This window comes from Clupea harengus, chromosome 11, assembly GCF_900700415.2.
Source record: "Clupea harengus chromosome 11, Ch_v2.0.2, whole genome shotgun sequence".
NCBI lineage: Eukaryota > Metazoa > Chordata > Actinopteri > Clupeiformes > Clupeidae > Clupea > Clupea harengus.
Window position 1 is genome coordinate 8,447,735 of NC_045162.1, and position 18,415 is coordinate 8,466,149.

Genomic DNA, 18,415 nt, shown 5'->3' on the forward strand with positions numbered 1-18,415 from the left:
GAGAGAAAGAGTTAGGTTTTGTGGGTGTGTTAAGTGTCTCTAAATGGCCAGCAGCACTGATGGAACCACAGAGAGCAGCGTGTTTAAAATAGACCCCCAGTCCTTTAGAGTGGGCAGGCAGGCTTTTAAAGAGCGCTTCATTCTCAGGGCTTAGGAACATGCAACACAAGCACAACCAAACCACACACAGCTCAGCTGTTTTCCAAGTCAAGCCTTCACCTTCACCTTCACCACACACGCACACGTGCACTCATATTTACAGGAGTTATATAGGTCTAACTTCTTTAGACAGATAGTGTATTGATGGACAAGACATAGTATAGACAAACCTGTAACAACATGAAACCAACCGTTTGCCTAACCTGATTAACTTTATTTCACTACCCATTCCTCCATCCATCCATCCATCCATCCATCCCATCTCATTCTATCCTTCTACATCTTTCTCTTTTCATTTCGACTATGTCTCTCTCTCTCTCTCTCTGTCTGTCCTCATCCAACCTCTATCTGTTCTCTCTCAGGTTACATAACATCTATCCTTCACACGGCGGGCCGCAGCACCCTGCATTGTCTACCCTGCTCAAGTTTCTGCGTATATGGGTGTGTGTGTGTGTGTGTGTGTGTGAGAGAGAGCGAGACAGGGGTCTGGAACGAAGAACAATATCTCTCAAGTGTACACTGAATACTGAATCTAAACACACACATATTTACCTGCAGTATGAGTAGAAACAGGAAGTAGGTGTTGGCCACTTCCTGGAACTGCTCAAAGAGATTGACCGGCAGAAAGGTGACGATATTATACTTTGAGGTCACGATGCAGTTACTCTGCAGGGAGAGAGAGAGAAAGAGGAGGGAAAGACAGTAGTGGAACACAAATTAAGAGGACACAAATCATAGTAATTTGGTCGGAAAGTCTGTGTGTGAATGTGCAAATGTGTGTGTGTGTGTGTGTGTGTGTGTATGTGTGTGTTGTGTGTGTGTGTGTATGTGCATATGTTTGTGTGTGTGTGTGTGTGTGTGTGTGTGTGTGTGTGTGTGTGTGTGTGTGTATGTGCATATGTTTGTGTGTGTGTGTGTGTGTGTGTGTGTGTGTGTCTTACCGCATACTGGAACTTCTCATTATACTCTCTGTCATTGGCTCGCACCTTCCTCTCCTCCTCTGCAGAGAGAAAAAACAAACACTCAATTTCACCACCAGCCCACAATCTCACTCTAATCCACTTCATTCCCCCTAAAATGAAACAAATGGCCACTGACACAAATCCAAAAGCCCAACCATGCAAGCCCCCCTGAGGTCCCCCTGCCCGCCTTCAGTCTGTCATCCCTTCTGCTCTGGAACCATTAGTCAGGCCTGGATCGATGAGTCTGCCTCGCTCGCTTTGGTCTTTTCAGACCAGAACAATGCACAAGCACAGGCTGGTGATTAGGATGCTAATTGAATTCAAATCAAAATCAATGACACCCTAGACATGGTATGCACTGCAAACACACACACACACACACAACACACACACACACACACACACACACACACACAGAACTGTAATTGGGTTTCAGTGGCTTATGTCATCGGTCCAAAACCGCCAGCTTCACTGGCACTGGACCCACACACAGCCAGTTACGCATCTCATCAAGGAAACAGGCACGCAGCATCATCCTCCTCCATCGCCAGTGGGGCCCTGAAGGTCAAAGGTCAACATAAGACATAGAGAGGATATGTTTGGCTAAGGTCAGCGGGGTTGGATTACAGCCTACCAGCCAACCGTATATAGCTGATGTACAACACACACAACAATGGATAACTTACCAGTAAGTCAAACTGTGCACAGGACGTGCTTGACATTACTTTGACATTAAAGAGGAAACACACGAATCACAGGGTTGACATGACTCCTGTACTCCACAAAGAGGAAACACACCAATCACAGTGTTGCCATGACTCCTGAACTCCACAGAGTTATTACACCAATCACAGTGTTGACATGACTCCTGAACTCCACAGAGTTATTACACCAATCACAGTGTTGCCATGACTCCTGAACTCCACAGAGTTATTCTCCATACTGGACCACTTTTATAGAATGCTGCTCCACTCCTCTGAGGACCCAAAGCTCTTCATGAGGAGTGCCTCACAACTCCCTCATTCACACATACAGTGTGTGTTCATACACTGATGGCAAAGGCAGCCATGCAAGGCGTCAACCCACCCGTCCAGAACAGGAGGGGCACAATCCTCCCCAAGGACACTGCAGTTAGGAGTTTGGGATTTGAACCCTTCTCAAACAAAACAAAAACCAAATGGGGCAAAGGTAGTTTTTATATTCTGACCGTGCGCAGTATGCCATGACCTGGCCCGTGCACAGGTCCCATGTCTGTCCCCTCTCAGCTATTGCAATGCTATGATAAAAAGAAAGACAGTTATGTTGTGCCAATGCCGATCAAAGGGCCTATCTTGGAATTTCCAGTACAGGAATACCCCCTTCCTCCACACGCCAACAGGAAGTGCAACATGACCTGACATGAGTTCCCCTGCAGGGGGTCAGTTTCAGTGGTGGTGCTGCAGACAGCTGCATGTGTGTGTGTGTGTGTGGTGTGTCTATGTGTGTGTGTGTGTGTGTGAGTCAGAGCCCGGCTAACCACAGGGGAAGAAAATAGACCCCGCTGTGTCAAAACGTGCACCATCATCTTTCATTTCTCTAAAAAGGCAGCTTTCACTACACACGAGCAGGCATGTGCAAACGCTCCCACGTTTGTGTCTCAAATATGTACATGCAGAAATAAACCTCTACCCATTTCCTACCCTTTCTCTGGTCTTCTTTCAAACCACACCACAGAATGTCACTTCCTGCCCATCTCTGAGGGGACAGCAAAATGAACATAACATTAAGGCCGTTTCTCAAATCTGTTTAGTGACTAACTTGGGTGGGTTAACTCGGGAATAAGTGGTAAACCTCCTAAAATAAGAGCCCTATGGCTTCATTCTCCTAGCAAAACAAAACAAAGACATAGGGCTCTTCTATTAGGAGCTTTACCACTTACTCTGTGTTAACTTACCCAGGTTTGTCACTAAACCACGTTCTTGGAATCCCCCCCTGTACACCCAAACACAAAAACACAACAACACAAAACACACCTCTTTAACTCTAACCTCTTTGCCGAGCCTCTCTTTCTTGTGATACCCATATCACTCCAAAACTCCTCCATGTTCTCCTCTATGCCCCCCCTATCTGTCAGAGCATGGCTCAATCTCCCGGTGTCTCCCGGAGTCGGGGAGACTTGGTACTCCCTGCTAATGTAATATGGATGAGAGTTTTTTCCGAAATGAACTGACTGACCCGGGGACAGTCTGCTTGAGCTAGGACAGGCACAGAAGTCATGTGTGCAAGCTTACGCACGCAAACACACACACACTTCTATCCCAATGTCCAAATAATAAACATAACCCAACAGGCCGGTGGAAACCCGTTCTGTATGTAAACTTCAAAGAGCATTACATAAACCAAACAACACAAAACAGAGACAGAGACAGAGACAGAGACAGACTCAGAGACAGAGACACAGAGACAGACTCAGAGACAGAGACAGAGACTCAGAGACAGAGACTCAGAGACAGACTCAGAGACAGACTCAGAGACAGAGACAGAGACTCAGAGACAGAGACTCAGAGACTCAGAGACAGACTCAGAGTCAGAGACAGAGACAGACTCAGAGCAGGTCAGACAGAGACAGAGACAGAGACTCAGAGACAGAGACTCAGAGACAGGACAGAGAAGACTCAGAGAAAGACTCAGAGAGACTCAGAGACAGAGACAGAGACAGAGACTCAGAGACAGACTCAGACAGAGACTCAGAGACAGAGACAGAGACTCAGAGACAGACTCAGACTCAGAGACAGAGACAGAGACAGAGACAGAGACTCAGAGACAGAGACAGACTCAGAGACAGAGACTCAGAGACAGAGACAGAGACAGAGACTCAGAGACAGAGACAGACTCAGAGACAGAGACTCAGAGACAGAGATACTTCAATTGACACTCAAACTGATCCAAACTGATCCAAACACACTCACAGAAGCAAACCCAAACCCCAAATAACACAGTAATAATAACGGTCAGACTTCTAGTTCTATCTGCGTGCACATGCACATGCACACACACCACATACACACACACACACAGAACAACAACACTATAAAGGCTAGCCTATAATACTGGCCATTAGTTCATTCCATTTTCAAAGGCCAACACATCATGGTAGCCCCTCACAGCACAGCACAGCCCTCTCTCCTCTATGACCTTCAAGTGCTCAACCCAGCTGATTGGTTTACTGTGCTGAGTGTGTGTTTCCTTCAACCTGCCAAGGAGTCTTTGTTTTTCTTTGTTTTACATATGAACACACACACATACACACACACACACACATTTCTAACATTTCTATATTTATTCATCTACACATTTACATTGTGTTTTCCTTTGCCAACTACTCTCTCTTCTCTCATTCTATATTAAGCATTCCACCTGTCTTTAGTAATTGCCTACTTCATCATCTTTCTTATGGGAGGTTATTCTGTCGTCCTTTTCTGCCCCATCCCCCCCCCCCCCCACACTCCTCTTGGACTGCACTATCACCTCTCCTTGAGAGCATTCCTCTCCTCAGATCATCACTCGTTTATCCCACCTCCCTTGTTTGTTTTCAGATCCTTTCTTTCTTTCTCTCTCCCCAAGGTCACACCTCTCTCTCTCTCTCGCTCACTCTCTCTCCCTCTATCTCTATCTCTCTCTATCTCTCTCTCTCCCTCTATATCTCTCTCTTTCCATCCGTGGCTGTGTGAGTAATCAGGTCTGATGGCAGCACTCCTTCCCTTTTCATCTGGCGCTGTCTTTTATCTCTTTCCCTCCTGCCAAACCCTGCAGTGCATTAAGTCACCTGTCCACTGGCCAACTGTGACATAATGGTCCAGCCCAGAGATGGATGGTGAGGCAGAGAGCAAGAGAGAGAGAGAGAGACAGAGAGAGAGAGAGTCTGTGGTGCAGAGAATAAAAAAATAGGAAAGGAGAGAGGAAGAGACAGAGAGAGAGAGAGAGAGAGAGAGAGAGAGAGAGAGAGAGAGAGAGAAATGGTCACCTCTCTTTTAAGGTCCATTAAGCACTTTTTATGTGTCTGTCCTCTCTGGCTTTTTCCAAGGACGCTGGGATGAGAAACACAGCAGCAGCCCCAGAAAACAAAAACAACAACAACAACAACAACCTGCACTAACGAGCTAAAGCGGCTGGCAGCCAATGCTTAATGCTCAATGCTTAATCACTCACTTAAGTTTTCAGGTCCAAAGGGAATCTTAATGTGCCTTAGGACGCTACGATTAATTTGATTTAGTCATATCCAGCCTTTTTAATTTCATAAGAAACAGAACAGAATCAGTGTGTTACTCTTTAAAGATCAACGAATAAAAAAAGTAAGGAAACATAAAATAAGATTTGACACGACTTCACAAGAGCATAGGCTATGTAGCATTTGCAGGGAAAGCTGTGGACCACGTGCATTGTAGGCATGTGCACACTGATGTGCAGCGGTGTCGGTGTCCAACACTCGGCCAGCGTGTTTAGTCTAATGAAGAGCCTTTAGCCCGGGTCAATGAGATGCATTAGCAGGCTGTGTACTGGTGAAGCCACTGAGGCGTGAAATAACTAAACGCTTTATAAAGACACGCTGCTGCCCGATACAAGACAGTACCCTCATTCTGATTGGCCAAACAGCCTATGACTGGTCGGTTCTTCTACATACACACTCACACCACACACACACACACACAAGAGAGGTACCACTTAACTAATACTATCATATATTTTGAGAATAAAAGCCGTTTTGTATACTATATATCATATGGAAAACACGAACCGAGGGTCTGCAATCGTGGCGATGCATTGTGTCTAAGCACCTGTGTACGTGAGGGAGAGGAATTAAAAAACATCTGCCTCTGTGACCTTTTCCCTCTTTCTCTCTCCGCAGACAGGAGGGGCCTTCTGTCATACCGCTGCCTGACCCATCCTCTGAGCCCGTACTGAGGATGGCAGGCAGACAGACAGACAGGCTCCCTCTTCTCCTTTCCTCCCTCATCCTCGTTCCCTCCCTCTAAGCGCTCTTCTCTCTTGCCCTCTTCTCTCTCTCCCTCACTCGTCTCCCCCCCGCCCCTCCCGCTTGTGCTCTGTCGGCACGTGCCCATTCTTCCTGACTCATCCTCTGCCGATCACCCCTCACATGTGCACATCTCTCCCTCCCTCCCTCCCTTCCTCTTCATCTCTCTCTCTCTCTCTTTCTTTCTTACCCCTTCCTCATCCCCCTTAAATGAAATGAAATGGCCAGTGTCCCAGCAGCCACCGGTTTAGTAATTTGTAAATAAATATGATAGGGCCATTTATTCGGCGTTACTCTGCAGTGGATGACAATTCTGCCATATGATGTTTAGGCTGGCAAGCCACAAATCTATACCATGATACATACTGATGATGATACATATACGGCTAATCCTCCAGAGAGCTATGATATATGTGTGTGTGACAATATGTGAGAGTATCTATATGTGTATGTAGGTGTGTGTGTGTATAGGAGTGTGTGTGTGTGTGTGTGTGTGTGTGTGTGTGCGTGCTTGCGACTGTCTGTGAGTTTGTGCAAGGGTTAGAATGCGGTCAAAACTGGGGTGTCAGGTCACGTCACGTAACCCCACAGTACACTCTCACAGTGTGACAGGGGTATGGCCAAACAGCGGAGCACCACTCCACATCATCCTCTTCACACATCCTCCCCATCAGCGCAGACATACTCCTCTGATGGTGCTGCTGATGCTGAAATAAGCAAACAGCCTCTGGTGCCTCTGGGAGGCCCCCTGACACATGACCTTGCCCTTCAGTATGCGCCCACCGGTGGCTGGCCACTAAGCGTGGAGAAAAAGCCAGATGAATGCTCTACGAGGTGCCAATGAGCTTCATACTAGGGCCAAGACATGACAAAATTATGAATTACCATACCATAACCACACACAAAGCAGCATGTAATGAATAGTTAGACCACACTGCACAATTAACAACGGTGACACAACATTAACCCTACGAGGTCAATGACCACACAGTGCTGGTAAAAACAAATATCAACCACATAACACTGCAACAACAACCTTCACATCACTATAACACAGCACATCAAATGGCCTCAGAGATAACATCCATCGACCATCAGTTCCATTAGGGGGGAATATTCTGAAGAGGCAGCTGAAAGGTTCCCAATAATATAAAGTAATGAAGTGTCACACTTTATCATCAGCGGTCCGCGTAATGCTATCAAATGGCCACAACTCCCAGCAAACAGCAGTGTGCCAGTGCTTCACAGCCAGGGTCCGCTTGGCAGGCGGGCTACTGCACGTGACAAGCTTTTTTTCAAAGGAGCTTTCTGCCGTCAGCAGGCTTGGGGACAATGCAGAGCAGTTAACAACACTGCTGCTATTAAAGCAGCCAGCAGCAGTGGACAGAAATAACCTCCAGATGGCCCCTAGCTGTAGCCACACCGCAAGGCCACCCGCTAATTCACATATTTAGATGTCTCGGCCATGTAGAGTCAAGCATATATGCATGGCGGGGAGTGTGTGATAAGGGTATGGTAAGAGGATTGCTGAAAGGATCACAGTTAACCAATTTCTGTCTCTAACAATCACTCCGATTAGATTCCAGGTCTTGAGCAACTCATACAATTTAAAGCAGTGGATACTTTTTTCTCTTTTTCAAGATGATGCAGCGGCTTATGGCAGGAACTTAAATGCAAATGGTGTTCAAAAAGAGAAAATGTTAGCTAATCAATCTTTATACAATGCTTCTCTGCCAACTCTCCCCAAATGCCTGCAGATGTCTTCCACGCACCACTAGAAAGTGTAAATCTTGACAGGCCTTTGAAAAGAGGAAAAAAAATAAAACAGAACAGGACCTGTAAGAGCCTATCTGCATAAAGCATGATCTATTCTGAACTGGCCCTGTATCTGAGACAGGAGACACTGCAGCAGCAGAAGGAAGATGGATGCTAAGTGACTAGTCAAGCGCTACGTCGTACACCATTACATCAGCAACTAATTTAGCTTAATGCACAGGTTTAGCAACCTAGGCTACTTTGGCAGCCCTCTCAATGTAGGTCAGTTGGGATTTGAGGCCCTGCGATGCCTGACCAATATCAGGCCTGCGGACAGCAGGGTGCAGGTAGGCAGAGGAAAAGGGGTCACTGACTCAGAGGTGGGAAGAAGCCATGTGAGGCCACCAGCCATCAGCCACATTTGTCCACTGCCACTGATGGACTAGGCGGCACACTGTGATCAAACCACTTCTTTCAGGATTTAAGATTTAAACAGCGTTTTTTAATCAGTGGAGTTATGAATAGGACAGAAAAGCAACTGACGGAAGTTTAGCCCGGCTGGGAATGGCCAGCAAACTGGGTCAGAGAAAGTCACCCAAACTAAAAAAACACACTCACACATGCTGTTACACAAGCCCTCCATCTTCAGCTGTCCGATCTGATTAGCTGCCGACCGGGCAGAGCTACCATGACGACTGGCGCCAAGAAAATTGATTAACAATGCCATGGATGGAGGCTATGGCTCATCTCCCGTCTCCTAACTGCTTTTTTTTCTTTTTTCGGAGGACGTTTGGGAACACTGACATCCTCCAAGAGGATCCAGACACGAGGCTAGCGCTGCGCCTCCGCCAGCCTGTCATAAAACATCACCAACAGCCTACCAGAGCAGTCTACCAAGGCAGCCTATCAAGGACTGTCCTCCGGCAGCTTCAGCTCGGGCACAGAGGGAAGTTTTATGGGGTTTGCTCTCTAATGATTTATTCAGTGCGCAAGAGGGAAAAAATACACAAATAAACAAAAATGGACCTAAAACCACTGCTCCTGAACAGCTTTTTAGAAGAAAAAAAAACGCCCTCAAGGAAAGAGTGCTTAAACCCAGTAAGCAAATGTTCCTAAAACTTAAACAAAACCTTTAAATGTTTGACCTTGAGGAAACATTACACTTCATTTTGTTGATTCACTGGGTCAAGACAACAAAATGACTGGCAAAAATGAAGGTTAAATGAGGCACTCGCATTAGATGAGCAAGTCTCAAGCGGGCAGCATGTATTTATGACTGCATCAGTGTTCAGAGGACATACGCACTTCTCAGAGAGTGACCATGAAGTGTGTGCAGACCAGCCACAGCACTTGCAGTGCAGTGCAGTGAGCCACTGTCAACCTTCAGCCACTGTGCACACACACCGTGCACAGACAAACACAATTCAAATCCTATACCATCACCACTGGTACCACCATCAAAACAGAGGCTTTGCCCAAGACATTGTCTATAATAATAATAATAATAATTAATTTTATTTGTAACGCACTCTTCATTCAGAATAATCTCAGAGTGCCAACATCGTCTAATGACGATTCTACTTGAAAAAAAAATTAAGTCTCCTGTATGGAGACATTATATACATATATGAATAAAAAAAAATAAAAAACCAGAGCAAGCACTGAAGTCATCATCATGTCTAGAGAGCGCAGGATTCCCTCTGCTCCCTCGGGGAGCATTAGCGTGCCTCCCACTGCGAGGGCAAACTCAGCTCAGCAGCACGATCAGCACCCAGGGGAGCTCTGGCTAGCGTTAGCCATGACGCAGCAGGAGAAAGACAGAGCAGGCCACGCTCCATCAAAGTGACTTTCCCCCGTTTAAACACACATTAGCAAACACACACACATACACAAACACACACACATACAGAGAGAGAGAGAGCGAGAGAGAGAGGGGGGGGGGGGGGGCGCACCATCAGCCCCGCTGGCAAGGCTAACTAGGTGAGAGTGAGGCTAGTGGTGATGCCAGGGTAAAAGGGGTCTGGCACAGTGACAAACAGTGAGGTAGAAATGACTTTGCATGACTATGTGGCACAGGCTGGGATTTAATTAATGACTAGACTCTAAAGTGAGACAATGAAGGTCCAGGGAGATGAGTGACACATGCACACACACACATAAACAAGACAAAGTTGAGCTCATCTAAACACAAATATACACCTTGAGGTGGGGACATTTCAAAACTTTGAAAGGGGAGTATGGAAACAGAACGTGAATGTGTGTGGGATAGTTGAAGTGACTGTGACATGAGAGAGGAGGATCATGAAGGAATGACAGAGGGAATGAGCATGACAACAGAGTGCACAGACTTTTATTAACATAACATGAATATTTTTTTATGAGGGAAATTCAGAGAAGGGCTGAAAGGCATTGACAGAAACATTTTCTACATTAAGAATTGTTCCCTGGTTATAATAATTTTCAACTATTTACTTATAAATATTTCCTTTAGTCGACACTATTGAATCTATTTATGTCAGCATTACAAAGCCTACATTAATATATCAAATGGTTTTGAGTTTTAGACAAAAGTTTAGCAACACATTTCAGTACCTTTGCCTTTCCTTTTCTTTAAACCGCCGGCGACTTGGTTCTGTTTCTTCCGCTGCAGTGGAAGAACGATAGGGAACCACTTGTCAGGAATGTCTTTAGGGACGGTCATGGTGACGGACTGTGGATCTGTTGTTCTAAAAGTTTCCGTTACATTTCGTTTGTTTTGACAGATCCAGATCCGTCAAAACGGCAGCTAGACAGACTCGCGCAGGTCGAGATCGCCACGCGAGAATGACGGCACCGCAGCTGCAGAGCGTGTCTGCCGGGCACCCGCGAAATTAATTCAATTTCATCTCGTTGCCGCTCTCCTGCCGGGTAGTTTTGCCGCAGACCGTTAAGGTCATTAGGTCTGACTGAGGTAGTCCTGAAGACGTTCTCATCCCGGGATATCTACATTGCGCTGACTGTGTACATTATGATGGTCTTTGATCCAGATCGGATTACTTGACAGCGGTGTTTCTGACGCCAAAACAGCATTCTAGCTAATTGTACGTGAGTTATAAAAACGTCTGGATCGTCACGGAATGATCTTGTCGCTCGAAAAAACGCTCACAAATCTGAATAGGTTTCAGCTCTAACGTTTATGAAACAAGAACGAGAACGCTATCTTAGCATGGCCCATTACACTGTAACACAACACCTTGTGGCATCACTCAAGAGTCTCCTCTGGATATTTTGAGCAGACTGCCTACTACCCATATCAAATAACACTCTCTCTCACTTCACATCAAACAGAGCACAGTCACTCTAAGTTTGATGCTGTTTTTTTGTGACCTAATCAGGAAGGCACAAGATTGGTTGAGCACCCAGCCAATGGGAGTGTGGTCCTGACGTTGCTAGGGCAACTGCCTCTGCAGGGGTGTGTGTGTGTGAGGGGGGGGGACAGGTCACTAGAGGAAAGCAACCATCAGCCATCTTGGCTCAGGCGGTAGAGATAGGGGAAACTACCTATGTGAAGGTCTTTGAGCCACCATGGCATCTGGAGACCGTCAGTTGCAAAAGCTACAGGAGGTCAGTCGTGCCTAAAGTAGGAGGGAGGAGCACTGCAGAAGGCGATTGGACTAGGCAGGAGGCTGTGCACGTGTAAAGAAAGTGTGTTTAAATTGGTCTTGTGCAGCTGGGAGACACATCCAGAGAGCTAAACAGCCTCTCTGGTCGGATGCACACACACTCAGTGCGGTCATAGATTTAGCTGATAACACCCCTCTGCACAGTCAATGTGGAAAACATATATCATACTTAAACTACACACACACACACACACACACACACACACACACACACACGCACACACACACACACACTTTTTTCTATTTGAGTTTAAGTCTATACAGCCTATTCAAATGTTGTTGTAACACAAATGACTGCTGACAGGCAGTTTAGACCTGACCTTGGGTAACTGCAGTCCTTCTGAAGAGGGAAAAAAAACTTGACACATTTGAGTGAAGCCCGCTGTGCACTGTGGTGAATCTGTGTCACATTCTGTTCACCTGCTGTCTCTCTCAAACACACAGAGAAGCCCGCCGGGTGCCAGACGTGCAATACTGTATCTGTGACAGACCCAGAGACAATCAGAGCAAAAACACAACAAGGCCGCCTGCCATACCGTCAACTGGCAGCCCTTCAATGGTGGCTTTGGTCTGGCAAGGTCAGACACACAGATGCATATAAACACACACACACACACACACACATATATGTATGTCCACACATACTGACACAGGACAAAAGAAAGCACCACTAATGTGTAGCTCCACTGGCTAAAACCTAATGGCAAACCTGATTAGATTCCCCGTGTTTCATGATGAATATGACACCAAGCAATGTGTGCACGAAACTGCATTGACTCTCTACTAACAGCTTACTGACATCTCCAGTCTGAGGGGAAAGTAATGCAGCCATCACATCAGATTCCTTGACCTGGATGGAGTTACTAGAGGGCATAAGGTGACGCCACCCCATCATTAAGAAAGTCATACAGCACACAAACAAACAAACAAACAAACAAACAAATAACTAAAACATTCACAACAAAAAACTCTTATTGTTCCCAAGTCGCACAATATGTACGTGAGGAAAGCACAGGTTATCTGAGCATCTACTACAGCCCAAAATAGCCTGAACTCAAGCACGCCTCAAAGATAAAACTGGCCTTGTTTCACCTAAGGGAAGGTCACAAGCAAGCCCCTGGCACACATACACGCAGCGGGTCTAATGCATGTGATGGTTCTAATGAAGGCATTAACACTGATGACCAGTGGCATGTCATATGACATAGAGCCTTGGTGCGCATCAGTATTGATCTAATGAGGCTTTTAGCCCACTTCCCTTGTGAGTGTGTAAGGAGACTGAACGCGTCAGGCATGGCTCATCAGTTTCCTCCCGTTGGCTGTGTACACCAGGCGTTGGTTCCAGCTCGACTGAATACATGTTTATTCAGTAAACCCATTAAAATGTGGTGGCATGATCACACTGCAACATGTGTACACTTGCCGTGGTTATCTAATCACTGCATGGCCCAAATAATTAGTATGTAGACAAAAAAGTTGAGACTAAATTGATAAAGCAAGATGACATTTCTGTTGTTGGGTAACCTGCTATGAACCTATAAAAAATGAGTGGGGATGGTGGCTGAGCCACATGGAGGGCCTTTCCCTCAAAATGTTGGATCCATGGATAATGATTTTTCACAGGGGTGATCTATTTATTTATTTATTTTTAGATCCATGAGGATATCTAGGAGTGCTCTTATTCCATTTCAAAATTTCGTTGTGTGCAAATACAATGTCAATAAAGGCTTTCAAGGCTTTTTGGGGGCCACCTCTTAGAATCTTTCTAATCAGTGTTCTTTTTTTGGTTTGTTTGTTTGTTTTTTTACAGAACTAGAACAACCTCTACACAGTATGAAAGCTGAATGAATCACAGTTATATCTCATGCAGGGTCTCAGATGTTGTTCTTTTACAGCCTCTGTTGAATGTCAGTAGCTGGATGTAATAGGCCTACACTGGACCTCCCCCACACACACACATGTTAGATGCCATGGGCAGACACACAGCTGCAGGAGAGGAGAGGAGAGGAGAGGAGAGGAGAGGAGAGGAGAGGAGAGGAGAGGAGAGGACTCTCTCAACTCAGAGACCAGTGGGAGCAGCAGGAGCATTAGCAGGATTCACAAACAGAGCCCTCACAGAGGACACACGCACACACACACGCGCACACGCACATGCATACACACACACACACACACACACACACACACACACACTCACACTCACACTCACACTCACGCAGACCTAAATTTAGTTACTGAAAGGGCACAGGTAATTGCAGTACTAATGGCTCATTGTCAAACGCAAGAGAACAGTGAAGGATAGACATAAATTGGCTCACTGTTTAAATGCTGCACCTGTTTTAAAGCCCTAGTCTGCCTTAATTACAGGTTTTATATATATATATATATATTTTAAACTGTTGCGTTAGTGTAGGAAAGCTATCAACTGATAAACTACCAACATTATTTCAGGTACAGGTCAGGTACAGATAGATGCTAATATAGGTATCATTTTGTCATTTTAGTGCATTAGATGTTGCACTAAAATGCCTGGCAGTCTTCCCAGTAACCAGTACACAAAATCAAGCAAATTCTAACTGGCATGAGTTCTGTTCCGTGAGTGTCCAACATGGGTGGTTCACTCTATCCTGAGGCTCTCACACTCAACATTTGAGTCTGGCTGCTTTAACTAAGTAACCACAATAGCCATGACTTACTGCAATACTGATATCATGTAGTAACCGCCAAGGCTGCTTCTTCCAGGAGACTGTCAGAGATTCGCTGGAGCAAATGGCTTATGTAGGCTAGTATGGATGCTCAGAAGTGTAAGCGTCAGGTCTTGGCAGCATTTGAACATACCAAGTCAGCATTAGGTATGAAAGGCTCCACCAATAAAGTTAAGTGGACCATTTCACTAGCTTGGGCCCTAACAGGTCTTCAGGGACCTCGAGAGAAAGAAGTTATCACTGCTACATACACTGCTGTCTCTCGTTCGTCATATAACAAAAAGATTTTGTAAGATGAGTAAGCTGTGTCTGGTAGTGATTTATGGTACATTTTTATGATCTTGCTGTGCTTTTGAAATATGTGGTCTTGCCATGAGAAGACCTTTGGTCAAAAACACATTGAAAGTAAATCTAAAAGAGACATGGTGTTTAATGAACTAATCACCTTTGACTTGCTCGGAACAAGAAGGAGAAAAAAATCGATACAGTGTAGTGTTTTTTGGGAAGATATTATATCGATACAGCGGCGCCAAGTATGGCAATAATTATTTATTTAAAATTATGATTAAAATGTTATGCCTCTAGTCTGATAACTTCGGCAGTCGGCAAGATGGCACAAGACCTCGTTCTTCTTTTACGTCACAGCGGAAATTGGAAAGGAAGCGCCAACATGGCTTCAGACACTCCCACGTATATATAAATCACAATGAATCGCTGAATCGAATCGCAATACTTGATGTATCGTACAGAATAGCATAATAATATCGTATTGTGGCCCAAATATTGTGACAGTATCATGCAGTCGCCTCTGTGACAATTCCCACCCCTACTGGGAACAACCACAAGTGACTTGTGTTTTGTTTGGTTCAAAATAAGTGACACCAGATAAGTGATACCTTTACTTCGAAGACAAAGCAAGGTTTTTTGCGCATAGATGTGTTCAACACAAACTGACAACCTGACAATGACACAGTCACTGTTACCACAACCTGTAACTAAAGGCATTTGGTTTGGAGCAAAAAAAGCTATTTTCTCTAAATATTGTAATGGGGGCTCTTAGCCTTAAGCTCTCAGCTTTGTGCACTGATTGCGACGTGAATGAGAAAGCAGAAATCAAAGTCTTACCTGGAGGAGGTCTCTTTCTGAACATCTCCACACCTCAGAGGATTCACCACTCCGTCCCATGAGAGAGTCTACACACACACACACACACACACACACACACACACACACACACACACACAAAACACACACACACACAAAAAAAAAACAATCGTCAACAGGATCTCAAGGGTAAGCCAGGGGACACAGACAGCTCAGTCAGGGAATTCTGGGTTATCTAATCCGCAACTGTGTAACAAAGAAACGCTACAAAAGACCCTCTGGCTATACACAGATTTTTTTGCCCAATTCCGTTTGATTTCTTCTATCATCTGATCATCATGAACATAGGACACAGGCTACTGTGCTTTTACACACATATTTGACCTGTCTAGGTGATAGATCTATGGTGTAATAGGGTAGGGAGTGTGGGGTAGCAACGCTAGTAAAACCCCAAAGACTACAAATACAGTTTTAAACGTATTTAGAGAGATTCTAGAGATTCAGAGATTCACTTCTGGTTTCTGGTTACAAGACAAGAGTCATTAAGCCGCTTGTGTTGATGATGTCTACATGAACATTGTAAGTCTTGTGGTTATTCTAAGAATATTCAGATGCTGCCCCAATGGCCACTTTTAGCCTCCTGTATCAGGCTACAATGAGTGACTGTATTTCCTGTTCGGTTCACAAGGCATAGGGATGTGTCAGTTCACCATCAATGTGGCAAACTCTGTATTTATTTTAAAACCACAGAAAAAGGAAAGTTGATATAATGAGATTTACCAAGCTGTTTCATTAGCTTTGGCTAGCTGTCTCTAACAACATCTTTGATGTGCCTGTGACACCCTCGCAGGCAAAAAATGTTTCCTATAACATGTTCAAACATATTTCTCTTTCATCGTTTTATCCGAAAATGTCAAATTCCATGCAATTTCTTATTTAGCCTAACTGTGAGTTCCATTTTCTTTACTGAATTCCGTGATTCCGCCCGCGTTCTCCGCATCACGGAATTCATAGGAACCTATACACACATGCAGAACACACTAACATACAACAGAACAGGACAAAACAGTCTCAGACACACATGCACACATGCACACACAAACACAGAAACACACACACGTACACACAAACACCACATAGCCTACTACTATTAAGTGCTGCAGAGATTTTTTAACAGGAGGCCTGCATGGCGCATGACTGGAGATGTCAGTGATTCAATGAGAAAGAAAACAACGAATATCACACAACCCTTTGTGTTATTTCGACCAGACAGACAGGCCGTTTCCCCTCTCTGACTGTATGAAGAGGAACTGAAGCTTTGAGTAAACTGGGGACAAGTCAGAGGGAAAGGGGAAGACAAATCACAGCAACTGCACACTGGTGATGAAGGTTGTTGTTATTCTGCATTAATGTACTAATGTGTCGAAGAGGTTGTAAAAGTAGCCTGCAGTCAGACTGAATAAAACATAGTGACAAAATGAATTCCATTACATACAAAAAGAAATAAACAGGAGGATAAATAAACAGGATGCGGATGGGAAAAAAGAGGAGGAAGCAGCTAAACTAGAGTAAGAGTAACCAAGTGAGGGTATGGTTTGCCCTCAGCCTGGCCGCCTGCTGAGGGGATGGGGGTTCGATATTGACAGCTCTCTCCCTGCGGGTCTGATGGCCCATTGATCTCAGTCTGTCTGTCTCAGAGGTGACGCCAGCTGACACACACACACACACACACACACACACACACACACACACACACACACACGTACGGTAGCTGTGCAGCACTTGGGCAGGGCAGGAAGGAGAGGGCAACAAGCACACATGAAACTCCATCAGACTCTTGTTTTCTACACCATAATAACTAACTAGAGTCCAAACCCTGGCCGTGAAACGAAATGCGCCAGAGGACGCATGAACTGCACACGTAGGTGCACTATACGGATGAGTTCATAATTACACTGAGACACGGCCGGAGTGGTTTTACAAGCAAACAATACGCCCACATGTTTCACCAAACTTGCTTGCAGTTGCAGTGAACCGTTTGAAAACAGTGCAGGGGGTAGACTGCCAGCCGTGGTCTTGGACAGATAGACAAGGGATAACTGAAATTGAAATTCAAGTGGAACTGCACAGGGAATAGGTAATTCAGCATTGTTGCACTAATGTAAGTGGGGAGGGTATGTGTGTGTACAGGACTACATTTAACCAAGCTAACACACACACACATACTCACAGATGAGGTGCCATGGGGTAGGCTACCCCAACTATGCATGCAAGAATCATTTAGAAAAACAAATGGAGAAAACACAGCCACTCACAGGGACACTGGGTACGCGGACTCACATTCACTCAAGCTAACACACAGCCCTCAATTCAAGGTCAAGCAGCCATACACAGACAGACAAATACATAGCCTACACACACAGGATGCCCTTCTCTACTGAAACAAATACCAACCACCCACACATACACATATTATTTAGATCAGCCTTAGATAACAGGGGCACAACATCAACAGTGTGAGTCCATTTCATTGACCATTTCATTGATTCATTACATCTCCCTGTCTAAGATTTAGGGTCAAAGCAGGAATGTTTATGAGTACAGAATCTTAAAACAAAATAGGCTACAGTATCGGCAGGTGACTGGCTTAAGTAAACCTATACATTAGCACCCATCTTCACACCCTCCTCCTGGACTGCAATAGATTTACAAAAGGATCCAGATTCCTTTTGACAAAAGAGGTGGGTCAGGTGTTATTAGCTAGCTTGGCGCAAAGCACCTTTCTTGGCTCCCGCTCAGGATTCTTTCTTTCGTTTCAAGGTGGAATTTGTGCAATTAGAGGATCTAAGTCTCGACCCCCATATAGCTTGCAAATACCTTATACCGGTTGCCGAGCCATTACCAGAAGTCAGCCCATTCAAATAACCTCGATAATGCGATTGGGCACCTATCGTTGCAGAGGTTAAAAGAAAGAGTGCACAAACTACCAAAAATGCCCTCGGCTGACTGTTTCTGTGCTGACTGGAGTAGCCTACTGCGACTTCATTACGTAATCGT

General features: G+C 45.1%; 1 protein-coding gene across 2 annotated transcripts in view; it reads right to left on the reverse strand.

Moving 5' to 3' along the window:
* Window positions 1-18,415, reverse strand: part of atp8b2 (ATPase phospholipid transporting 8B2) — a 55,410-nt gene that overhangs the window by 35,562 nt on the left and 1,433 nt on the right. The window contains exons 2-4 of one of the 2 annotated variants that reach the window (XM_031576214.2): window positions 15,380-15,447; window positions 1,101-1,159; window positions 712-825 (exon numbers count right to left, since the gene is read on the reverse strand). In XM_031576214.2, the coding sequence (XP_031432074.1) occupies window positions 712-825; window positions 1,101-1,159; window positions 15,380-15,404 (198 nt within the window). In that variant the 5' untranslated portion in view covers window positions 15,405-15,447. Of the gene's footprint in view, window positions 1-711; window positions 826-1,100; window positions 1,160-10,479; window positions 11,646-15,379; window positions 15,448-18,415 lie in introns of those variants that run through there. The other variant, XM_031576213.2, reaches the window with a different exon arrangement.